General features: G+C 40.9%; 1 protein-coding gene across 6 annotated transcripts in view; it reads right to left on the bottom strand.

Annotated features, from left to right (window-relative positions):
* Positions 1-30: 30 nt before the first annotated feature.
* Shab (Shaker cognate b) overlaps positions 31-26,920 on the bottom strand; it is a 74,370-nt gene continuing 47,480 nt past the window's right edge. The window contains exons 4-11 of one of the 6 annotated variants that reach the window (XM_065494214.1): positions 16,133-16,979; positions 12,994-13,227; positions 12,243-12,481; positions 11,051-11,102; positions 8,881-8,975; positions 5,732-6,190; positions 4,297-4,483; positions 31-3,711 (exon numbers count right to left, since the gene is read on the bottom strand). In XM_065494214.1, the coding sequence (XP_065350286.1) occupies positions 3,110-3,711; positions 4,297-4,483; positions 5,732-6,190; positions 8,881-8,975; positions 11,051-11,102; positions 12,243-12,481; positions 12,994-13,227; positions 16,133-16,979 (2,715 nt within the window). In that variant the 3' untranslated portion in view covers positions 31-3,109. Of the gene's footprint in view, positions 3,712-4,296; positions 4,484-5,731; positions 6,191-8,880; positions 8,976-11,018; positions 11,103-12,242; positions 12,482-12,993; positions 13,228-16,132; positions 16,980-26,920 lie in introns of all 6 variants that reach the window. The other 5 variants (XM_065494217.1, XM_065494218.1, XM_065494215.1 and 2 more) reach the window with 5 other exon arrangements.

Raw genomic sequence — 26,920 nt, forward strand, 5'->3', positions numbered from 1 at the left:
GGATTTGACTGTGATAAAAACTCAGTAAAGTTTAATTTTAAACGTTTTAATGCAAAAGCCAAGTTTATATTTCATTTCACAATGAATTATCAATCAATATGAACAACTATAATATATATCTCAAGTGTTTTCTTAAGTCTAACAGGGGCATAATTTTTGGAACCAAAGGAGGGTGGATCGTGAAATTAATAAAAACGGATGTACATATATTATTTGATGCATCTCAACAAAGGCTCTTGAGGCTCGTCTTTTGTTACTCTCCCAAGTAGTAAAACCATGTAATCAAAACTTCAATACCAATCACTCATGCAGGAAAATCTAAACGTTTGTTTCTGATCAGTTGTCTAAAGTAAAAGCAAATAAAAATTTATTCACATTTTACATCAATTTAGATTTTCCTATAGTTTTGTTTTCTTTGCTGATATAATGTTGCTTTAACATTATAGTTTGGAATGTTTTCCATGGCATCTCACCACCTCGTTCCGTTATTCTTGCTATTATTTAATTAAAAATCACAAAATTTCATGCGCGTTTTTCCTTTTATGGATAATTACATTACGAAGTGCATTTTAGAAGAGTATTCTTTGCTTTGTTTCCTTTGTTAGTTGATTAAAATTAAAATCCATGAGCAAAGTGCAGATATAGTAAAAATGTATGTAGAGAAATCATTCTCTAGCGCAGAGTTATAAATAAATGTTATAATAAAACTAGAAACCAAACCCTCAGCGGAGCTCCCTCGCGAAATCGATTTACTCAACGACAGAAGGGTTTTTCTGGGGGTTGGAAAAAAATCCAGAAAAATGACTTTCAAAGGTGATAACACACCTGCACGAATGTGGTTTGTTCATAACAACATTGAACAAGGTCAAGTTTGAAGAAGGATAGAGCAAATGTCTGAGGGTTTCCCTTAGTTAATTTGATGCAATATTTAAATCGTTCCTCTTTTTTAGAATTATAGTGGAAGGGCGTGTGAATATATTTTCGTTTTGCATGGTTTACTTTTCCCGCTTTAATGATTCATTTTCCATATAGTGTGAGAGCAATCAACAGTTGATTAAAAACGATAATCACATCCAATTTTTGCACTTTTTCAACACACACACTAGAGAGTTTTCCTAGGACGATCGACACCCTTTTCAGCATTTTCATTCGCATGCAATACACCAGGTATGTCAAAGGCGAACTTTTGTTAAATCTGTTTTTAGCAGTTAACTTCGGCAACACGGACGACGTTTTTCGCGGGCGGGGAGGGTGTAATAATCGTAATTGCTTATTAGAAAAATAAGGAGGAGAAGTTTGCCGAACATTTCGCATAATTCAACGGAGGTTCAAACCAAATTAATGTATAAAAATCCAAAAAAATCACTCTCAATATGAGCTGCGACGATTCCACCTCGAGATGAAATAAACAAGCGTCAAAGAAAAATATCAAAAAATTAATTAATATAAACGAGTAAAAAATATATGGTTACACACAGAAACATCGAAAGTGTGCGTTTGTCGGCAAATTCTCGCGCGGGGGAAAATAGGCCAATTTCGCAACACCTAGCTCTTTTATCAGAGAATATACAATTCATCGTTGTGTGTTTCAATTCAACTCTACGCGGTTTAACAACACCGAATCAATTAATATAATTTTTGCACCCTATAAACGTGGTTAGCTAATTGCGGAAATTGCTTCTTTTCGACGACGGGGAGCAAACAAGATCACACTCGCTACATACGATTTTTTCGTCTCTACGCGCTTGCAACAGATACATGGAGAGAAGAGTTTTGGATCTACCAAACTACTTTACACATCCAGATGGGTTTTAAAATATATAGTACAGAGCTCTAGTAATGTCGTGTGACAAACCTCAACACCGTTTGAATTGCACGTTTCTGCGGGTTTATTTGAGCTTTACGTCGCGTTCGAATACGATTCCCTTTGCATTTCTTCTAATACTCGCGCGTTCCTTGTGAATATCTCTTGTTTCTCTGATTTTATTATTGATTTAAATAGTTGGAGATTATCCTTTTAAAATCAAGTTAGATGCCTCTTTCTTGATTCTTTAGTCGTTTTAATTAAAGAGTACGTTAGAGTGGTAGTTTTTAAAAAATTCACGATTTTATACACGTTGAATGAGTCGATTTGTTTGTTTTCCCTCGCAGTTTTAAGAATATTTAGTACAAGTATAATAATAGTCCAGCAGTATTAAAATCACAGATAGTATGGCGACGATCCCTTGTATTCGCTTCACTCCCTCTCTGGCCTCGAGTTGAATTTCAAATACGGAAATGAGAAATGCTTTGCGTGGTTTGTGGATTTGCAGTTTCAAAATTATTTCACCAAACGCCTCCAGAACAAAAATCTCAAGTAATTTCCCGTTTTTATATTAAAAAAGAAAGGTGTCAAATTTTGGGAATCTTACTATCCGTGAAATATTTTGCTCCCTTAAACTATGCAGCTTGACAAGAACATTCGTTAAAGTTGTCTTTTCAATTAAACATAAAATTAATCAGTTAAACTTGACAAAAATTTGTTTTCAATAAAATGACTTCATAAGCAATCAAGGAAATTCGCGATAGGAAAATTATTCAGAGACGGCCGAAAATTTATTATTAATAATATTTAATTTTATGTGAAACGACAAAGTTGTTTAGGTATCAAACCATTTAAGCCGTTCAGGGGCCAAAACGAACTAAAAAAAGTATTCAAAAATCATCTAGAAATTTGGATTTTTGTGAATTTGAGATAATTGGGGCGAGTTCAAGGACAACATAGATGGTCAAAGAGTGTCTTGAAAGTCTTAAAATGGATTATTTTTGTGCTTATTTAATGCCTAAATGAAAATCAGTTGCTTAGACAAAAATTTGCAATATCATTTTAAATTTCCAACCCAAATTTGGTTGTGGTTTCATTTAACACGGTTTTAGGGCAGTTGCGGTTTGAGAATTTGAACCAGCGCAAAACAATTATTTTTTCTCATAACACGAACCAACAAAGGCGAACGGACGGAGGGGAGTGGAGGAGCAGGTTCGGCGCCATAGGGTGTGTTTGTGTGGCAATAATTTGCATGCGGAGTGGCGCGTGGAACGAGGACCACAAGTTTATTGGAGGGGGTGGGCGCTACGAGGCCGCCGAAGGGTTGTTGGACGAGTCAACGGCGCCATTGCCGGCGCCAGGACGGCGCCGCGGCTGTTGCTGCTGAAGGTGGTGCTGCTGGTGGTGCAGGAGCAGCCTGGTCTCCTCGGTGGGTGACGTGTTGTCCTCCTGCCGGTCAAGGCTGCAACCGCACGTGGCCACCCCCGATTCACCGAGCAAGTGGTGCCGGCAGCTGGCAACCCCCTGCTCCGGGGGTTCGTCCACGACAGGCGAGCGCAGCGGTGGCGGCCGCCGCCGCGCTGAGAATTTGCTCAGGCCGGCTGGGCCGAAGTCTGGCGGCTCGTGCACCACGGTGACGCCGAACTTGATCGGCGCCGAGCCCCTCGACGACTTGGACGACGCACGCAGGATCATCGGCGAGCTGGTGCTGATGTCGTTGACGTCGCCGCCGAGCAGCGGGTCGCCGGCGCCGATCGAGATGAGCTGCTCGCACTCGGGCTCGAACAAACCCCCGGAGGCCCCACCCTTGTTGCTGTCACACTTCTTCAGGATACTCTTCTTTCGTTGCTCCGCGGATGGACTTTCGATGGACTCGGCGGACAGTGAGCCGCGGCTATTGCTGCGACCTGAACGAAATGAGACAAATTAATATACATCGTTATCTCTTAACTATTCATTAAATTTAACGGGCGTAGCCACATTTCGTGACAATTCAAACACATGACAGGAAAACCTAACACGGAAACAACTTAAGTATTAAACAAATGGATTAAAATATACCTGAATTCACCTACATTTTAAAAAATTAATACAAAAACGTGGAAATCTTTAAAGAAATTCCCGTGAGTGTCAATTAAAGTTATGGATATATGTCCATATATGTTAATTAATATAGGTCTTCACCCTCTCTGTGGTGTGGTCGGAGACTATTTAAAGCATTTTTTTCCTACCTATAATATCTGATTTTTTATTTATTAATTTTTTTTTTTGATGGGGGAGTCTTTTTTTCACAGAATTTTAGTTTCCTTAAAGAGCTTTGAGGTCAAAAGGACAAAAAAGAGACAGAAAACGCCCATGTGAGCTATTCTAGGAATTTTAGAAAAAAATATCCAAAATAAAATAATAAAAAATAAGCTGAAGCGTTTCCTGCTCATGCTACTTAAAAGTAATTGGCAATGAGCGTGGGCGGCAGAAATGACAAATCTGCGTACCCATGGAGCCGAAAAGGTGCTGATTAATGATCCTAGTGGCCGAGGCCAGGCTGCGGGACGGCATGAAGGTGGGCCTTCTGGCAGTGAGCGGCGACGTCGTGATCGAACGGCCACGACTCAGTCCCAGGGGGTCGTCAGTCGAGTTGTTGTTGCCGGTGTAACCACCCTTGGAGAGGCCCTTCGACCCCTGCAATCAGAACACACCCTCGTCAGTTTGGCGATCGATGCGTGCCGGCAGCAGTGAGGGCGATTCGCCCAATTAGGAATAAAGGAATCGGCCAGGATTTGGGACAAAGGCAGGGTCAAGTGCTGAGAGTGTGAATCTGAGTATGCTAAGCAGACTTGGTGATTGATTTTGAACAGAATATCGATGGATGCAAATTTATAAATCAAAAGACACCACGATGGACGCGGATGAAGGGGACGAAATGTCACGGATTGGAGGTAAATACATTTTGGCACAACGAGGCCAAGCAAAATAAACAAAATTTACATCATAAATCAGTGATAAAAATTTATTTATGAGCTTTGTTTGAGACCGAAATATCTCACCTTCCCGTTGTGCAAAAATAATATATATGAAAATGTTTTGTCCAAAGCCAGATTGAACCGATAAATTTGATGTCCTAGATCAGGGTCGGTCAATAACGGTCACTATACTGTTAATTTTTATAGTTAAAATATTTGGATAGAGCTCAGGATTTTGGAATTTTGAAAATGTGCTTAAAAGTTGTCCCATGACATGTGTGAGCTTGTGAGAAAAATTCAGAGCGACACTTTTTTAGACATACTAGAAAACTCGAAAAAATTGAAGTTTTGTACTTTTTCTTGTGCTGCAAATATTATCAACTCTAAGTCTCGGGTTCTAACCATCAGAATTTCAAAAGTTGAGCACCGATAGACTCGGCTCGACCCTCCCTGACTAGCTGAAGGGCATAGGGGGTGCTTATCCCCTCCCATTTTAACCCCCTGCTAATATTTGTGCAGTTTTTGTAATTCTGCATGGTTATAGAGCCCGAGGTTTGGAAGATTTTGGAAACTCAAAAAAGACAAAAAAAATGTGCTTTGATCTGGAATTACTCGACAAAAAATAAAAAGACTAAAATTTTCACAACAGTTCTCAAAAATGTCATCGAGCAATTTTAAACGCATTATCAAAAGTTTTAAGTTTAAAGCTTTAAAAGTTTACCCAGGAAAGTACATTCGGTGTTATTTTGATCGGGCTAGGCGAGAGGAATATATTTTTGATCTAATTTTTAAAACTGCACCTCGGAGGGAGATGAGATATTTTTGTTTCTAAACCCTCCGAAAATGTACCGTAAAACAAGTGAAAATTACTAAAAGACTGAATTCGTCAATTTTGCTTGTTCTCCGTGCCATTTTTGTCCTCGCACCCGTGACATTTGGTCCCGAAAGACCAAAAGTTGAGCGTGACCTGCTGGAAGCGCGTTTTCCGATGCTTGGGTAGGTTGCCCGAGTTGTTGAGGCTGCCCCTGCTCCCCCTGGAGGGCCGCAAATCGTTGGCCAGCTCGAGCTCGTCGAGGTCCTCATCGTCGTCGGGCGAGAGGGCGCGCAGCACGTCGCCCGACGCGCTCTTGACCGGCCCCCGCGGGGGCCGGGCCGACCCGGGCCCGGCCAGCAGGTCCGAGATGTCGGCCTGCGAGGCGAACGGGTGCGTGCTGCAGCTGGCGTATGTGTCCGAGCTGTCCACGCTGCCCGCCATGTCGAGCAGCTGCTGGCCGCCGTGCATCCCGTAGATGGCCCCCCGCGCCGGCGTGGCCGGCAGCAGGGCCGCCGCACCGCGCATCCGCTTCATCTCGAGGCACACGCCGCTGCGCAGGTCGCTCGTTCCAAAAGGCATCAGGTTTTCGGCGTCAATGAATTCTTTGTAGTCCTGCAAGCAGCCGCACGGTTGGCCTAACTCGCGCCCAAGCTCGCTCGGGGCTGGGTTCGGGGGGTTATGGGGATAGGGACGCCGGCCTCGAGTGGCAAAATTAGCATTTTCTATTCACGGCTGCGTCAGGTTTTCAGCGTTTCCATTAATTTATGTTAATTTAAAGCTTTTCTACGAAATTATATTGTTGTAAATAGGTTTCAAAATTGGTGTTTTTTCGCAGTAAAATGCGTTCTGGAGGATGGACGTACAAAATTAAAATCAAATATTTAATCAAAGCTCAATGATAATTTTTTGTCTGCAGGAAATGATATCATAATAGGGATGTGAAATTAAGAATAAATAGCTAGTTTTCAGATGTTTTTGTCTATTGTTATTAGCATTCATGCGTAATTGAAGGATTTTCATGGATATCTTTTTTTGTCAACAACTTTTCATTTACTCGAAACCCTTCATATATTATATATCTTCTTGACCAAAAAGATAAAGATACATTTTTCTTGATGGAAACACCAACTATTAATTTTTCAAACCAAAAACCTGTGCTGATATAATTAATGGTATTACGAATTTTCTACGTGTATTATTTTAATCAAGTTTGAACCGCAAAATGTAAAAATTTGTAACAGATTTCGAATGCCGCAGTGCAGCTATTTTTGTCCTCTCATGCGTGCTTCCAGCCTAAAAGCAAAGTCAGTAAGCAACCGAGAGAGATAGCTAACTAAGCCACCGGTGCAGGCGAGTGAAGCCTCTCATTTGGATTTTCCGAGAATTCACGTCGAGCGCAATCAACAGGAAAGGTTTCAATTACGAGGCCAACGCATTGCCAGATCAGTTTCACACATCTCGTCATTGGCAATAAAGAAACATCGGTCCCTCGAGTAAAGTTGGCTATTTCGCCCCCAAAGAAGGAATAAACGAGCTTTTGGCTGCCGCTCGGTCATTAGCGTGTTCGGTGTGCGCGTCTGAAACATTAACGGGGCGTGGCACGGCAATTGCAGCATCCGCCGCCAAGAGCGGAGCAGAGAAAAGCAACTTTCACACCCACCCACACTCACGCAAACCCTCTGAAGCCAAACGCGCCTTTTTAAACGAGCTCGAGTAATTATAACTCGGATGCTTTGCTTGCTAACGGAATCGTCTTGTGTAAGCATGGAAAGTAATTTTGTAAAAATACATTCCAGAAAGAGTATAACAGCCAATTAAAAATTAGGAATTCTCATTATTTATTAATTTGAATTCTCTTTTATATATGCTCTGATTTTTTTACCAAGATACTCTTGGGATGTGCGCTTTTAGTTTTTAGTTAAACCATTCATGACTGATGGAAAATTTTCAATTCCGAGAAAACCATAATTTTTCTCCAAACTTTTTGTCTCGTAAGAATTATTTAATGTTTCGACATCAAACAAAAGACTCAAGAAATTCTAAACGCTGATGAAATTTCCAATTTCGAAATTGTGAATAGATTTTTCTTGTAGTTTTTTTTTTAAATCCGAAAAAAGAAGTTGGACTTGTGTGCGGGAACCGCTCGATAACCTAGATCAAAAAATTGCGCAGCCATTTCTCGCGGTTCGAACAGACACCACACTTGTTTTTTTTAAATTTCATATTTTGCAATAACCTGATAATCAGCTCAGGAAGTTGAAAATATATTATTTAGAATTATTTATTAATCGAAAATTCAGGGAAATTTCAACTAAAATATCTTTCTATTATAGCCAGTAAAAATTTTGAAAATTGTTTTTGAGGAAATATTTTTCTATTTGAGAAAATGGTTTTGGGCCGATTTAAGTTTTTTCTGCGGTATTACCTCTGCATTTTTCACAATAGGTTAGGTCTTTTTACAAACTATCAGAAACCAACATTGTTATTGTAAACTATGAAAAAAACCTCAACAAACATTTCCCATTTCTGATATACAAATTGGCAAGGGAACCCTTCCAAACAACAGGTCGATAATCTGTTACTCAAATTACACAATGCGGTACGGTTTTTGCGAACAAATAAAAAAATGCCACTCGCTGTCGCGTCGGGAGAAAGTAGTTTTTCTACACACTCATAACGAAAGGAACAGAGACGACGAGAAAGAAGTTTTCGATCGCACAACGATTGGTTTTCTCCGTTTGACATCATTTTCTGCCTTGAGAAAGAGAGAATGAACAAACTTACCCGTTTCAAAGCAAGGACTCACATTTTTGGAATGTTCTTCTGGGGGAGTGGGGCAAGAGAGAGTTATGCGACGCAACGGTCGACTCAAAGAGCAAATGAGGAGGAAAGAGAGAGAGAAAGAGAGAGGGACAAAATCCAAAATGAGACAGATAAAGAGGTACAGAGACAGAGTTTATATACATTTACATGCAACACTGACCATCAATGTAATATTATTAATAAATTACATGACAACAATGAGATAGAGATAGCACACCGAATGCAAAATTTCCATATCTCTGGACGATTCAATTTTAGGGCATGCTATTTATATAGGGTAACACTTATCAAAAGTAGCACATCGATTTTGGTTTTTTAATTTTATTTAAAAAAAATCACCGATTTGTGTGTGGTGGGATGGATTATTTTTTTTCGTATTAGGTTATTTTAAAGAAAATGTTAGTGTGTCTTTGGCGTCATTGAGATTAAAGGTATATTCGGGTTAAACGCGCACTCTTTTTTAACAATGTGAGACTCACCTGGTTTTTGGCGTCCTCCGTCATGTCGGTTGAATTATTTAGTAAGACAATTTGTTTTCCCTTAAAGGTATATGCTCCCTTCTCTCTTCCTTCTCCTATAAAATATTTAGACAAGAATTTGCTTTGCTGCTAGATCCAGCGAGCTGCTGTTAATTGGATTTTATGTATGGCAAAACGGCATCAAGAAAAATTGTTGTGTGTGAGAGGGAATTTTTCCATTTCAAAAATACTGATTTAGACGGTTGTTTATATTTTATACAGTTGTATTTGTGTAATGTTTTGTATGTGTGTGTCGATACGGAAATCCAACTTTCGCCTTTCGAGAATTAGAATATCATTGATCGGCCCCAGCAAATGAAGGAATTTATGAAGTTCGCCTTTTAAACGAAAATATAGCGTTTTACGGTGTTTTTATATCTAGCCCTTTTACGATTATTCCCAATTTCCATCAATTTATCGGTCACGTGCGCGAGTATGAAGCGATATCTCTATTTATTTAACACACTGCCGCGTGGAATGAATAATTCAGCAATCGGCGTCAGTCGATTTTCGTATCGCGAGTCTGTTATTCAAAATTACTCTTTAGCCAAAAGTTAGGTAGCGGCTCATTGCACTTTGAAACACACAAACAACAGTAACGAACCAACGAACGAACGAATTCCCAAAGTTAACACACACGCATTTACGAGAGAGAGAGGAATGTACACATATATGAATAGAGAGATAGATAGGAAAATCGACATGCAACATGCAAACAACAGACACATAGAGAGGAAAACGAGACGCGATGGCGGCGGCAATGGCGCACTTAGGCCACGCATGTTTGGAGCCGCGGCAGCCATAAAAATAGGAGGGCAGTAAATTTTTTATCGGGCCAAATATGAGGATCACACACGAAATGCTGCGACGTAAAAGGTGGAAAGAGAAAGAGAGCAGCGAGATGGAGACGCACAGAGACGAGCAACACACAGAGCAACATTTCACGGGTGCACAGAGAGACGGAGGTAAGAAAATAAAAAATAACAACAAATTTGACACTGATTGAGGCATAACAAGAGCACGTGTCGCCGGTGAGCGGACTCGTAATCTGCGACTGGAACACTCCAAGAGGGCTTTCTCGAAATTAGGGTTGAAAAAAATTCGATGCAATGTTTTTTTATTTTCAACTTCAACATTCGACTAGTAAAAAACCGGTTAGCAAGGAAATTAATGGCTGGAGATTCGCCGTTCCAGTCGCAGAGTCTACGCGTCCTTCAAGTGTATGAAACAATCCCTATGATCGAACTCATCAGACTGCTCTAGCACTAAACGGAGGGAACCGACACCTAACATTGATGATTTGAGCCTAATTACAACACCCAACTAAAGTGCCCGCTAATTTGAAAATCAGAGGCTCGAGAAAAGTAAGAGGGATTTTTTTCAAAGGGGAGAAGATGGATTCTGAATTGAGTAGGATTACATGATAACGTGAAGATCAATGGTGTGTGAGTCCTGCTGTTGAAGAGAGGTTTTTACTTTGGATTAATACTGCCTACAACGCCAATTGGATATATAGTAAAATTCAGACTTCTACTAACATTTCAAAGTAATTAAATTCTAAATTGGCGCCTATCCTAATGGCAAACCAGCCCGTAGCCAGACAGTTTGGAGTAATAAATGTTCTGTCCAACCATGCATTTAATTAAGTAGGCAGAAAAGCGATTGAAATTTACGTCAGTATATACTCTCTAAATTTCTGACTAGTCGTACTTAATGAAAGAAATCTACTGAAAATGTATTATAGTGGAAGCGGAAGCTTTGACTGACAACATTAAAAACAGTGTTTTGAAGAACTGTTTTGTTGGTGTTTTTCTTTCTTAAAATTCCGAAATGTTGTTCTGTAGTGGTCATGCATTCCATCTGTAGAATCAATTGGACCATGCTTTTTTGATGGGGAAAACTTTTGTCCTGATTTCATTTTGCGTTTCAGTAATGGAAATAAAGAAACACCAACTTTTCCTCCGAAGGAAAACTGACACCAATTCGAAAGAGTGGAAAGATGGACAGTTTGGAAAGTTAGACATCGAACATAGAGAGGGGTTTCTTTGTTTCACATTTTGACATTGAAAAAATAGTCGCAGTCAGTATTGAATTACTACCTTTGAAGTGCAAAAGCAACATTCGAACTCACTGGGCAGTTCATCCACCTTGTCGACTTTCTTGTCTTTTGTTTTAGAGTCGTCCTTTTGGAGGGTTAGTGCACAATGAGGTACAGAAATGTTAGTCTCATGAAATATAAATTTGCAACAGAAAAAGTTGGAAAAAGAGAGTCTTTTGTTTGTACACATGTTAATTGCAAACTTGCTCGCTGCGCAAAATAGCGAGAAATCCAAACCTTTTGTTAATCTTGAACTAAAAATAAATAACCAAGCTTAGCACACCAGGCAAAGGAACTCCAAATTTGTGGTGTTTTTGTGTACAATTCAATTTAATAAATATATAATACATGAAAACAAACTATAGAGAGGATGATAGTAATGAACCTGAAAATTGACTAATTTGTTTTGGAGTTAGTTATAAAAAAAGGAATATAGTGCATTATCTCAAGGAACCAACAGTTACCACCAGGAGAAAGTATAAGAAATGTTTTCAATTAATGAGAAGCATTTAAAAAAAAAAAATGACCACCATTTTTGGACGGTTTTCGAGCCAATTTTCGTAAACCAGCAAATATTTAAAAATTGATCAAATTTCAATAATTAATTAGCATTAATATGTTTCTAAAATTAACAGGTTTCAAATAAAAAAATTTTAATACATGGAAAAATTTGCCTGAAATTTAAAAAAAAATGTGAAAATATAGACCGTTTACCGCTTTTTCACTTCACAAGCAATATAGATGATTTTAGACGGTATCTAGGGGGGCCCAAAAGTTTTAAAATGGCGTGATTCGTAATAATTTGGCGTCAGAAAGTATATCACGCATATAGAAAAAATTGTTCATCGCCTTGAATTCTCAACCCTATAGTTCTAAATAATTTCTCGGTAAAGACGGACTAAATTTCACAGCTGAAATTAGAAAAAATTGGAATATTCCCGTGGCGACACCTGTTGGTAATTTTATCTACTTGACAAAAGTTTGATTCATCCACTAAATTGAGATCACTACTAGATAAAATATTAAAAACGCCTGCAAGTTTATGAAGTATGCAACCCGCTGGAGTGACTTGCACAGCCGGTTGCATAGCTTGCATCCACAATTGTTTAGAAACTTGGATATGAGACCGATTTAAAGTCCAAAGAGCAGCTAGAGACTCATGTCAGAAGTCGAGTGAAAACAATAAGAAAAGAGTAGCTTTGAAGAAATGTGAGGTTGCACTTACCTCGCTCTGGCAAACGGGCGTGAGCACCGTGGCGTCGCCGTCGGCGCTGTTCACCGCCACGATGGGCACCTGCTGCGCCGTGCTGTTGGTCGCCTGCTGCTGTTGTTGCGACGACGGCGGCGCCACCTGCGGCGTTGGAATGTCCAGCAGGTGGAGAGGAGAGCCGTGGAGTCCATCGGCGTTGTGCGCCTGGTGCAGAATCGTGGACGCGGGCGGCCCACCAGCCACGCCCGTCGCTCCTGCGGAACGTCAGGGATGGACGTTAGGCGAGCGACGGCCAATTTTAACCTTGCACGGCGTGCGGGCGGGAGATTTGCATGTCATTTTATTTTTGAGAGAAAATAGAATCCGCCGGGAGAGAGAGAGAGTAGTAAAGTTGTCGGTTCGCTGAAATGCAATGGTTTAACGTGCATTTTATCCGGCATTTTTGTGGTGTGACAGTGAAATTAAATTTTACCTGCCTGTGAGGGTATTTTGTTATTTTGAGGTGGTTAGTGTTTGATTTGTTATGCGTGCTATTAGTAAAGACTAGAAAAAAATGCTTTTTTAAGCCCCCGAAATTTAGTTTTAAACATTTCACGAAAAGACCACAAAAATGCATGAAAAATCGCGCGGCTAAAGCGGATTTCGCTCTACTGAAGCAGAAAGAGAGACAGAAATATTGAAAAATTGCTAGAATCGTAAACGAAGCAGTGGAGGAGAATGCTTATTTAGGGGGTTTGGGGTGGGGGGGGGTGAGGTGGAGGCGAACCCTGGGAAACAGTGAGCGGCATCAGCAAGTGCTTGGTGCGGTCGAGGTGGTGCTCGTGGTGCGTGCTGCAGCCGTCGCTCGGCTTGGGCGGTGCCGCGTAACTGTACTCGCTGCAGTCGTCATCGTCGTCTTCGTCGAGCGCGAGCGGCGCCGACTGCTCCGACTTGGACTTCTTGTGCCGCTGCTGTTGGTGCTGCTGCTGCTTCAGCTGCTGCTGCATCTGTTGCTGCGTGCCTAAACACACAATCCACACGCGTGCCGTTTATCATCACAGGTCTGCTTAACGATGCGCCGAGAGCGGTGTTTTTTTCTCTTTATTTTACTTCCGAGACGGTTTAAGCAAACAAAGTGCTTTTTCTTTCAAATGAAATGCTAGCAGTGCTGTCAGCGGGGCAGTTTATGATGCAACTTTATGCAAAATAATCTACATTGTTTTTAGAGGGAAAACTGAATCCTAATGCATGCATTGGAATTAATTTGCTGTTTGACTGTGAGACGAGCTTTGGTTGATATCGTTAATAACTAAAGACAAAAATTAATGAAGTTTAAATTTTTAGAGCAAATCAAGACACAAATTCAAATCGAAAACATGAATTGAATTTAAAAATTTTAAAGCAGTTGAACAGAAAATTAGTCTAATGCGCGTAAATTGTTTTACTCCATAAATGATGTTTTAATTTAGAATGTTTGAAGAATTAGACTAGAGAATAAAGTTTTTAAAGTAATGAGAAACGTTTCAGTCACCTTTTTAGGCTTTTAGAATAAATGATTACATTTACAGAGAGCAAAAACTCATGCCTAATAAAATTTCACCGCATGAAATCGTGACAGGGGGCCAGAAATGTGTAATTTATATCTAAAAATATTTGTCTCTAATAACTTTCAGTAGTAGTTTGATTCATTGCCAGCTGTCTCATGTTTCGCAGGCTCAAATAAATATTAAAAACCACGTGCAGAACAAATTGTCTGAGAAAATGTTCATTAAGCAGTGAATTACCACTACAAAGTTGTCGCAGTCAAAACAACAAATGAAAAGGTTGAGTATCACATTAGGCGGGAGTAAGAAAGTGCGCACGTCCAATCAATTTTGCTTTCTTGGCTCGCACATGAAAGAAAGAGAGATTCAAGTTCAAGCCTCGAGACCGCACCACCAGAATAATTTCACTGCGCGTCCCTTTTGGGTGTGCCATTAAGTATTTTATTAAAAACCACTGCGGCACGTAGGAAGAAGACCGAAATTTGACCCTGTGCAGTTCTCAAGCCAATAAAGCCGTGACCAAGGGTGGAAAAAGAAAAGAGTAAATAAAGAAAGTGTAAAAATGGCGGTGGGATTGCTTTAAGTGTGGTCGAGAGGAGGCGTTACTCCTCGACACTTTGGAGGATTCACTTGTGCGAGCGGGGGAACTGCATTTTATTTTTTTCCTCGGCTTCTAATCAACAAGGAAACGCCGCATACCTGACGAATTTAAAAGCAATTTTTTCGCATCATAGACGTGCACACTTTCATGAAATGGACCTTAACGATTCATTTTAACTTTGCAAAAGTGTACACATCAAATGCAAAATTTACTTTTAATTTGGATAGCATGCATGGTTTCTTTGTGAGAAGAAAGATTTTTCTCCCGACTAATTTGAAATGTCCAACTTAAAAACAAAAATTTGGTTTTCTAAGCATGCAGAGTATGCGGAAAGAAACTCATGTGAGAAACATCCACGCCCGCAGGGAAAAAGAAGGGCGTACATTAAGAAGATTAAAATCTGCAATAAGTAAATTGAAAAAAAACGAACGTACGGTGGAATGTGTGTGAACATAAAAAACTGCAGGCACCAATCATTCAGAGACAGTATGAGTATATACGCAATATGTTTATGTACACATGTTTTGAATAATCAAATTTCGCAGCAGCAGACTGCAGAGAAGTGGAGAAAAGTTAATCCGAGAGTAAGCGAGAGAAGCTAAGAGAAAATAACAGAAACACACCCAGAGAAGGAAATTCAATAACAACATAGTGAGTACAAGAGCGGTGGGTGGGTGGGCGGGCGGGCTGGCGGACAGGCATCTCTGAACCAACGGAGCAACTTGTTCTGCTCAATTATCCAGAAACGCTATTCGTCCGCTATGCAAATGGAGCCACAGCGAGTGCACAGATTAGCCTTCGCTGATAGCAAGAGATTTTTGCAGCTGTAGCTCCACGCTCCCTCTCCGACAGACACATCAAAACACACACAACGAGCAAGAAAATCGCTTCGACTGGATTGGAGAGGCGATTTTCTTGTGGAGAAGAGCCAGAATTAGTATTACAGAACAGTTAGAAAAGTGCCAGAAGACTGAAATCGGAAATAAAGGTTAGTGTACAACAAACCCAAGCAAGAAATTACGACACTTATGTTGCATCACAATTTAGTGCCTCGGAGCAATTAAAACAGCATTTCGAATAACACAGACAAGTGTTACTATTTACGATATAATTCCTGTTATAATAAACAGCCTTTGGCGTACGTTAGTAGTTTCATGAGAAGACGACGCCACTGAATTTCAGAATGAACAATGGTATAGTGGTGAAATGCGTAATTTATTCATTTAGATGTGTTATAGAGGGTTAGGAATTTTAAGACAGGATAAAGACGACTATTTTTTGAGCCAATTTCGAAATAATCAAACAAAACGAATATTGTGTTTTGAAGACTAAATTTCGTGATTATCTGTATTGAAAATAGAATAATGGCTAAAAATTTATATCAATTTACTCTTTCAATTTCTAGAACAAACGGGTTTATAAAATTAACTTTTTATTTACAGAGAAATCGTTAGTACAACATAATTTTGATAGAAGAATTTTAAAAACTAAAAATGTAGACCAAATTTTCCACATTTATTAAGGGGTTTTTTGTCAGGCATAAAAAGCGTTTGAATTGTGGCTTAAGTAAATCAGACGCACAGAAAAAAATATTCGACCGTCTTTAATTCCCAACCCTCTATTAAAAAGTTTTTCTCCTGCAAATCTAATGCGGATGAAGAATGGATTCGACAGTGGTGTCATTTTTTGGTGAATTTTATGAATCAAACTTAAGCCCAAAAGGCGAGTTTAAACCAAATTGAAATGTGTAAGAGAGAGAGAAAAAGAAAGGTTGTGCTCACCTGTGTCGACGATCACGTCAATGAGGTCCATGCTCTTGGCGAAGGCGTCGCGCAGGTTGATGTGGTGGAACGAGACGATAGATCCCTCGCGCTTGGCGCGCTCGAGGGCCTCGCGGCGCTTCAGTGCCTTTTCCCTTCTCATTTGGTTTTTATAGAACTCGGCAAAGTTGTTGACAATAATAGGAATCGGCAGAGCAATCACCAGGACACCACAAATGCAACAGACACTTCCTATTACCTTGCCAAGTGGGGTCGTGGGACAAATATCACCGTAACCGACGGTTGTCATTGTGATCCCGGCCCACCAGAAAGTCTCCGGGATACTGATAAATTTAGTGCCGGGCTCCTCCTTCTCGGCGAAGTACGCGAGACTGGAGAAGATGAGCACGCCCATGGCTAGGAACAGCATCAGCAGTCCCAGCTCTTTGTACGAGTTTCGCAGCGTGAAGCCGAGACTCTGGAGGCCCGTGCTGTGACGCGCTAGTTTCAAAATACGCAAGATTCGCATGATTCGGAAGATCTGCACGACGCGCCGCACGTCTTGGAACTGATCGTTCGCGTTCTTATTCGTCTCGACTAGGAAGAGGGACACGTAGTAGGGCATGATGGCTAGCAAATCGATCACATTGAGACCGCCCTTGAAAAACTTCCACTTATTGGGCGACGCGCTGAACCGCAGCAGATACTCGAGTGTGAACCACGTTATGCACACGGCCTCGACCATCGCCAGCTGAGGATTGTCAGTCAATATGCCGTGGTCGTCTTTCACTTGGAAACTCGGAATTGTGTTCAGAGTCAGTGCGATAGTCGACAGAACTATGAATAATATGGAGATAATGGCGATCACCTGAAATCAGACGGCAGAACACCGCTCGCTCTAGTTAATCCTATCGTCGCAAGGGTTCTTTCTATTGCTTTTCTCCACTGCCAAATCTAATTAAACGTTATGGATTGATATAGGGTAGCAATTGAAAACTACTAAGATTAATGGCTACGACTGTAAGCAGTTGATCCAATAACTAAGTTTTGTCACTAGAACATAATTCTTTCGATTCCTCTTGACGAGATCTATATCCAGAGGTAATCAAAACGATTTAGCAAAATCTTTTTTTGTGTGAAACAAAATCAGATTTTAAGTAGGGAGAAAGTCCTTACCATAGGAAAATAATGAAAACTTTGCAGCTACTTTCCTACAAAAATTACTGAGCTACACCTAGAAAAACAATTTGGCCCTAAATGAACCCTACAAAATCTGTTAATGATTGACTAAAACGATTTCCTCGGATTTTCCAATATCAATCCTCTTTATATCGCGAAATTTACGAGAACCCTTGCGCCTGCCACCCTGGTCCCCGCCCTCGACGGCCCTCGAGCATCCCTCAAGTCGGGCCATTGTTTGATGTGCACGCAAAGCAGCAGTTTGGTCATCGCACGTCAGATTAATAAATTTCGAGTCGCTGCTTGCGTGCAAGCCATGCACGCATGCGGGTGGAGGGATGGAAAAATGCGCCCCGCTGCTACTGTTTCGACACGACGCCGGCAGCTTGTTCTTCGGAGCACTTAAGCGTGTCAGTGGGGTTCACGAAAATCACTCGAAAAGACGGCTGGGATTACGCAGAAATGTGCTTCTTTTGGAACTAACCTTAACCAATCTTAAATTTGAGGACAATCAATTCAAACCCCTCTGAACACAGAGTTTGCAGTTTTGTTTGTCGTTTTTCTTTATTTAAAAAAAGAACAGCAAGAAAAAGTCCAGTTTTTCCGTACTTTAGAGATTTGTGGCCCAAATTTTCCCTGAAAACCACGATAAAATGTAAATTGAAAGAATACGAAGACTGAATAGCTCTTGAACCCCCCCCCCCTATTTGAGTGGAAAACGTCAATATAACCGATAGTTGTAAAAAATTGATTATACTCTATAAATTCGTTTCAAAAATAATTTAAGAAAAGGGCAGTTATTTACGGAAATTTCCTGGACGGTCTTTTGTCCCCATAATTGTCCGCCGTTTTACCAAACCCTGCTTGAAAATAGAACAAACTCTAGGAGAGGTAATAAAAGTGCAAATGGCCCATTAATTTTCTCTCATATAGGGGCTGCAAACCCTGAATTAGTAGCAACTAACCAACGAGCAAACTACCGCTTCGCCTGCACACGGATCGAAGACCAAAGGACCAGGAGTTGAACAACGAGAGCGTGCGGTATTGTACAGATTTCGACATTTTTGGAACAGAGAGCACGATTAATGTGCAGACAACAAGTGAACATCAACAAAACACCACCGATTTTTAGCATCATGAAACGAGCGGAACCCGTCCCACCACCACCACCACTACAGAACATCGAGAGTATACGGAAACACGGTACACCATACCATCGATTTTCTCCGCAGCCCACTTGTTTAGACGGAGAGAATGTTCATCAGCGATAGCGAAATAAGAGGTCAAAGAGAGAAATCCATTTCATAAAAATATACTATGTACACACTCACTGCAAAAGGGTTACGTGAGAAAACTAATGCTGTACAGCAGTTGTTTATTGGCAAAAGCATGTGCACTCTCACTGCATGTGAATAAGTCGGAATATATTATACCGTCTGAATATTGTTTCACTTACGCGAGCGTGCATGTATTCGTGGGGAAACGCGCGGCAAAAGGGTAACATGCTCGCGTTAGTGGATGTGAATACGATTACTCGAGTTATTAACTTTTTACTGAGAGGGGAAATGAATGCATTTGGAAGTCGGCTGGCACTCGCAGTGCAGCTACTGTGAGGCGTTTTTGCTCTGCGCCCGTTGGTTTTTGCTTCGTTTACAAGGCAAAGTGACAAGTACGCTATGATGGCTGCTCAGTGAACAGGCAGGGGCACGTGCTTGTTTTTTGTGTAATTAGCTGGTGAGCAAATTTGCACAACGGATGCTTTTTCTATTCCAAAGTTGGCGCCTAAACGAAGCGAGAACCGCGGGCGAGGCGAACTTTAAGGGTTGCAAATAACTCTTTTTAATATAAATTCAGCCTCACTGGTCATGCCGTTTTATTTTACATATTATTAAGGCTGTGAACGTTGACGGTCGTCTTTTAAATTATAAATTGGCAAAAATCTAAATTATAACAGGGATATTTTTGGTTCATCAAATTTTTCAGTTCAGATTATTTTGGAGGTATGCTTGGCATTGAAAAGGTTTTAGCGTGAGTATTAATTGTCAGCTTTATTATATTTAAAAAAAATTCTATTGTTAAGGGAGGTATATGAAAATTTGCTACTAAACATGAAAAACATTTTAACTCCGAACATTGCGAAGAATAAAAAAGTAATAAAAATGTGAAAGGTCATAGAAACCAACACATTTAATTTTGTTTTTAATTAAACAGTTTAAAAAAGTATTAAACAAATGTAATTTTAAAGCCTTTTAGCTCTTGACTTATGCAGCAAGCGAGGCCATTAAAAAGCCATCAAAACCAAGCAAGACACTGTCTAAAATTCACAGCCTTTCATATTTTTTCGTTGATTTAATTTGAATTAATCCGGGGGGAGGGGTAGACATTTTAAAAGAGCAATGCTTTTTATTTGACAAAAATAATATGGCTAAATTTTGCACCATCTTGTGAATGATTATTTTTTCCTAATATTTTGGTATTTGCCGAAAATTAACTTTTGAATATAGCGAGTTGGCAAGAAAATAATGCAACGCTGCTCTCTTTTCGCGAAAGACCCCTGTATTCCGGTCACGCGTTCGACAACAATTACACACTACCAAACACTGGCACTCGATTGAAATCCTGTTACTCGCTCCGGTATCTCCAGTCAGGCGAATAAACATCGCATCAGAGAATTTCCGGACAGGGTCGACGATTGGGCGGTTCCGCGATAGGGTCGTCAGGCGTTTCCGTGCGAAATTCCCAGCCTCTGAGCCTGGCGGCGGCGGCGGCAGAAAGAATTGCGTCCAAACCGCGTTGCCAACCCTATTCGCAGCGAGTGAGATTTGCCCCCGTGTGCGACTCTGCTGAGCAGAGTGTCCACCTCGCCCACCCTCTGGAGAACAGAAGAGCTGCCCCGCATCCTCGGCCCTTTCGGGGCCTGGCGGGCCCGTTGTCGGGGCCGGGGCCACGGGGCTGCCCGGGCGAATCTGCCAGGAGGTATCATTCCTGTGAAGCGTGGTCATTGCTCATGCCCTTTCGCTATTACATCATCGGGGGAGGTTAATTAATTTTTTTTCGTTCGCATAACGATGGTTAGTTCGTTTTAGCTTGGTATTCGAAAGTAGTAGATTGTTAAAAATCCATTAGAGCTAGGAGAAGTAGGCAGAAGAGGAAGCGGCGCCAAGCTCCGATTACGTCCACAAACAGAAGAAATCAGAGTCAGTTTCAAAATTTCAAGCAGGCAGCACGATTCCGGGAGATTTGACTCCAGGCCCGACAGTCAAGCGACCTCTCATTTTTGCAGTTTGTAAAAAAAATGGAAAAAATCGTATTTTTGCTGCAAAAAGAGAGACCAGCTCAATTTTCCAGATGACTGACGAACCCAGGCTTCCCAGAACCCTGCTCAAATAGAGTGTATTTCCGTACTATTTATTAATATTTACTACCCTGAAATTTCCGTCTTATTCTGGAATCATTTCTGGACCAAAACCGTTTTTTCGTAGTTCTGGCATTGATAAATTTTGATTCATTTTTTAGTATCCATATAGGCTTTCATATTTTTTAACCTTTTTAAATTTCAAAGACGGCCATGCAGGTGGTTTCCAATGGATTTAACTCAATTTTTGTCGATCACGTTCTATATCATAAATTTTGGGAAAATTTCTACTTTTTTTGAAATTTTTAATTACAAATTTGAAAAATAAATATACATAGCACATAAAAGTATAACTTTACTGTAGCGATATGTACTTTTTTAATGGATACCTTGCGAGAAACTATAAACTTAATCGTAACTCTGATAACAGGGACAGGTACATACAATTTTCAACCTTCGTTTGATTTGCCAATGGATATTTTTCACGATTTCATGCAAAAAATTAAGAAAATAATCTAAGAAAACAATATTCTGATAAGAAATTTTTGGTCGTTTTTTTCAGGACGTCTTTTCCTCTTTACAAAATTTTCTAAATTCAGGAAATACACTCTAAGCTGGAATGCAGGTTAGTACCGCGCGTCAATTTCACACAAAGCATGCCAACTGGACGGGGAAGCAAGCGACAACTGTTGTTTTTCAAAATCCCCATCCGTTTGGAGTGTGTCATAATAATCAGATGGATGGCGCGTCTCCCGGAGTTATTATGACACGAGAGAGCGAGCGCGAGAGAATTACGTCAAGGCGGGAAAAAGGATTTCGACTGACATGATTCACACGCAGGCGGACGGAACAGAAATGCACGGCGGCTAATTCTGCCGTCGGCCCGAATTGATTTTCCGCTCCCTCCGCCAGGAAAAATCACACTCAACATAATCACACTCACACACACGTCAAGAGTGCAGTGACACAAAGTGCACACGAGCACGCAAACAGCAAATTAAACGAAGAGCTGAAATGAATGAGGGTAATCTCAGGTGATGGGCAGTGTGTAGGTTTTTGTGTGAAATGAGCCATAGTGTGTTTGTGTTCAGCAGCTACATGAGAAAGAAAGAGAGAAAGAAAGAAAGAAAGAAAGAAAGCGTCCGAGGATTGTGTTCGTGACCAGCGTTCAAGGAAAACGCATTACGAGGATCTGATTTACAGGAATTTCAAGATCAACTAGTTAAAAATAATTCAATTTTTAACAAATAGCCAATAACATTGAGGCGCAATAAATTAGCTAATATCTGTTTGAACAAATACCCCTTAGCACTTGCAGCGTACTATTATATTTCTCCCTCTATATCCTACGGTTTTTTTGGCCAAATCCCTCCCTTTTCCTATAAGTTTCCCCCTACACCCCTTTTCGATGTACAATTAAAGACATGAATCATCGCGACCAACAATAAGTTGAAAATAAAGAGTGGTTGCTATTAATAAGGATTGTTTTAAACCACTAACAATATTTTGGGTTATGCCCTTTGTACTTCCAATAAGAGCACAGGCCGACAAGTCTTGGCCTGACAAAAAGAGCTGATAGAATTAAACCTGAGTATTTGAGGCCATCAATGGATTCTACAAAATGGTTTTTAAACAAATTAAATTAAATATTTTCAGAACTAAAATACACCGACATTTCCAGGAATCATAGCGAAATAGCACCAGTTTGCTTTATTGTCCGTCAATAGTTTTTCACGGCTATCGAAAATGAACTCAGGCACCATCTTCTAGTAAATTGTAGCTTCAAACACAAAATGAACAAAGAGAAACAATAAATAATAAAAATTATAAAAATTATGAAAATCCTGCGCTCAACTCAAGTTGTGTAATTAACTGTCTTGAGTACAATGAACTTTCCACTTTATAAAAAGCGTTTAAGTACACATAATTTTCAGCCCTTATATTCGCCACCGTCTGGCGACATTTTTAATCAGCAATCTCCTCGGGCAAATTCACACGAGTTATTGCATTGCTTTACGAGCTGCTTCCCCCGGGTAGGAAATAAGCTCGCAACTCTAGGTGCCGCCGTAATCGGGCACGACGCCTTCTGCACGAACGACATTCCGAGCAAAGGAACAATTCTTTCGTGGCTGACAGGGTGTAAAAATGCTGCAAAGAGGCCTCACGGCTACATATTTGAGGCCGAGTGTGCCGGCGGTGTAGTGGTAATAATAATAATTTGAGAGAGAGATAGAGTATAGTGGCGTGCGAAGAGTGAAAATTATTTTACCGCCCGCCAGAGAGAGCGAAAAAGTAATTAGAGCGAGTAAGAACACGCGTCAGCTGCTCTGATAAGACCCACGTAGATCGATTACCCGGCGCGTTTTTGCACGCCGCGAGAGACAAACCCGGTTTCTCAAGCGATATTTCAGCCCGTTTTTTTATTCATTAGGGAGTACACACGGCAGTCGGGTCATCAATCAATTCGGCGCGCGGCGGAAAAACGCTGAGTGGCTGCCATTGGAGCAGGGAGGCCGCTTTTTGCGTGCTACTCTCGTCTTTGTTTTCACTGCGAAATTAGTGTCTACATACCAGCGGTGCATTCAACAAGTACGCGGCCAGAGGGGCCTGAAATGCTGCACCTGTTTGCGCACGCCGCTCGCATGCACTCACGGCGCCTGCAAGCCAAAGCCAACCCCTCTCGACAGCTCGTCTCAAATTTATGCCCCTCGATCGGACGCCAATGGGGCCTACTGTTTCATTATTGTCCCTTCGCTGCGGCACATTAGCTGTCGATTGTCTCCCATTTTACTCTGTTTCCCTCGTTATTGTTTTAGAGGCACGCCTATTTATTTCTCAACCGAAAATAGTTTAGGTTGTTTAAAAGAAACTCATACCACTCAAACAAAATTGGCAAACAACTAAGAGTAGTATATTGATTAATTAATTAACATTTTTTAACCCTTTTTCCGGCACTGTTCCACTTTTGCTTGTCAATTGTATTTCATGAGCGAAATGAGATTGTCCGAACAAATGACATGAAGCGCACGTCACCTGCGCAGAGTGTGTTTCAAGAATCGAAATTTATAATTATTATTATAATATTTGTTTATTTTCCTTCTAGCTAAGGGAATTGTAAATACGCATTTTCCAGTTATGATGTAAGGGATGCATAAAAAATAAAAGAAATAAAAAATTTGTTTAACTTTCGCAGCTCATTTAGAAGTAATATTCAACGCTACAATTGCACAGCACATTTTCTTTCAAGTTCAATTAGGATATAATTTTTCCTCTCCTGTCTTTTATCTACAGACAAACCTGCGTGTTTTCGTTTTTAAATTCTCGCTCCAGTTTGCGTTCCGTGTATGTATATCTGCAGCGCAGCGTAACACTAATTATTCCAGGCTGGCGTGAAAGTTGGCCATTGAGTGTGACGAGCAGGAAAAATGTCCAGATCACGCACACATGCAACAATGAGTTTCGCCAGCAGCGCCGGGAGGTAATTGAATATGTCGGCTCGCGCGCGCGGGGAAAGAAATGACACTGTGAAAAATCGCGAGCAGGCCATTGAAACGAATGTCGCACACGGCGTGTGTCATCTGTACCACCAGCACTTTGTTATTTCCGCACCAGGGCTGCGGCATTTTACCACGGGTGCGTGCGTCTGCTCATTTAATAGATCTCAGAGTCGCATCGGGCCGAGTTTATGTCCCCTGCAGAGCCAGTTTTGTCGCTTTGGCACCTGCGCCTTCGTTTAGTGACCGGCTGGTGGCGTCAACTATGCGTGTAGGGTAATTTAGGTTTTGCCAAAATTACTCTCAGTTTTGCAGAACTGTAGAAAATGCCACAGAGGCAGCATAGCAGGGTTTCTTACTGCTTCGTTTGAAATGGGTACGAAAATTTACTGCGGTTTCCCGCGTCAGCAGTCGGAATTAATTAACTGTTATGTCTTATCTTTTTAGTGCGGCACATAAAAACGTCCATCTTAATATTGTTTTGCGCATTGGTGCGGTTTTTGCTTTTTTTGCTTGTTATTGCTTGTATTAATCACTGTTTTCCATTTAATCCTCAATCAAATACGTGCGCTAATTATATAATAAGCTTTCAACATTTAAATAAATATTGCATACATCTTTAAAATACAATTAAATGGTTTTTAGTTTGTTTTAATTTGCTATTTTTCTTACCTAATTTACGATTAGGAAATTATCTCATCCTAGTCAGATCCATAAAAAGGGTCCACAGACGAACTATCTACCAACGTTTTTTATAAATGCTTCTTTGTTAGTTTTGACAGCCTTTTTATTTCAAAGTTTTTATCGCCTCAGGATATTTTCTAATCGAGTCGTACAACTTAGTGGTCTATGAGCGTACTAGAAAAACCGAAATGAAATCTCTAGCGACTCAGTTCCGGGCGAGAGGGCGAGAGTTTCATATTTGCCACGGCGTGAGTGGAGAACGGTGCACTTTTCCCCGCAAAACAAGCAAGTCGCAGCGCAGCCAGCGGGCAATTGGATTTTTCGCTGCGCACACGAAACAGCTGAGAGGGCGATTGCTGGTGTAAATAGAAAGCGGGGTGCTCGCCCTCTGGGAGACCGAATCTAATCAATTCTGACGTCATGCTCGCGCGCTGTGCTGAGCGAGAAAGAGAGTATGGGCATTTGTTTTGATTACTGCTGCTGCTGCTGCCTCTCGTGACGTCACGTGATTTTCATATTAGTCACCCCCACCCCACTTGACCTTGTTGACGGGGGTGGTTTTCCTGCGGGCGGGCGGGCTAAGGGGTGACTGGGTCACGGTTGAGCGATGCTGATTAGGCGCTTAATGATCGAGTGATTTATTCAGAAAGCCGCCATCATTAAGCCATTAGCACGGCTGTTGTTGTTGCCATACATATTTTAGGGCCACGCGTAAAAAGGGTGAAAATGGCGCAGAGATATTGGCCCACGTGAAATATGGCGAACAGAAACGGGGAAATGGTGCCTGTTTGAAAATGGTCCAAGTGATGCATCAAGTTGAGGCTTGTATGTGCCAGAAATGCGCTGCTCTACTTCCCAAAATGCCCAATAATTCATCTGTGGGATGTTTAAAATTATTCCCCACAGCTCAGTTTTTGTGAACATTTTAAAAATAGGCAGAGAGTGAAAAACAGTTCAAAAGCATGGAATATAAGCAGTCTAGTAAAATTAATAAAATATTTACCCGTGTTCAGGGTAGATCAAAATCGTTATAAAATTTTCTTCTACTTCAATCGAACTGTCAAAATTGCTTACAAGCAGTTCTTGGGGTGATATTTTTTCAATGCGATTTAAGTTCATTTAACCTGTATGCGGCATAGTGACCAATGAAAACTGTGAAATTATTTTTTTGCAGTTGCTTATTATTTTACTGTCACTGTCCCTGCTTATTTTTAAATTCGCATTCCTTTGCTACTGGAAATTTCTCATTTATTTATTTTGAAGGGGTGAGAAGGAATTCGTAGCGACTATACGCATTTCCCCCATTCCACTTGCCAAAAACAGCGAATTCCAGACAGAAAATCGCGCCGTAAGCCTTATTCTCGAGTCGTGTCTCAATTGGCTCCACTTTGGCCGCCGAAAGCCCCTCGGTCTATTCAGCAACCGGTTGCGCGGTCTGCAAATCCGCCCACGCGGCCATTGTCACCCGGCCAGAGAGAAAATCCAGCCGTCCGTCGCCCGCTTTTTGTGTTTCCATTCGCAGAGAGTCGGCCGGCTGGCTGCCAGTTTATTGTGAGCGTGACGTCAATCGCAAAAAGGTTAAGAAGCGAGCCGGCCGGCACCACACCCTCTGCGCGAAAGAGAACCTTTCCGTTTAAGCAGTTAACCTTTCCGCTGCCCGAGCGGCAATTACCCCCCCTAAGACATTTTGAAAGTGAAAAATTCCGGCCTATCAGGGCCTGATTAATGACCCAGGCAGAGCCGACACGATTATACCGCAATATTATGCGTGCCTTCACGCCCAACCGTTTTAAATTTCCGCCAGACGCGAAGGGTTGCGGGCGAGCGAGCTTACAAGAAAATCCCAAATTTCAAAGCAACTTTTTCCATCGATGGTGTTCAATTTTGGAATGGCATGATGTTATCATGAAAAACTGTAGTCGACATTTTTTGTTTTTAAGTTTTGGAGGTAGCTCTCAATTTTATAACATTTAAAAATAATTTTAAAACTGAATTTTTATCCATGTTGATGAATTTTGGTATATGGTTTCCTTTTGATGAGACAAAATTTCCCTTTGTCTCGTCAAAAAGAGTCTGCTTACCGAATTTTATCATGAA

The sequence above is a fragment of the Cloeon dipterum genome, chromosome X, assembly GCF_949628265.1.
Source record: "Cloeon dipterum chromosome X, ieCloDipt1.1, whole genome shotgun sequence".
NCBI classification, from domain to species: Eukaryota; Metazoa; Arthropoda; class Insecta; order Ephemeroptera; family Baetidae; genus Cloeon; species Cloeon dipterum.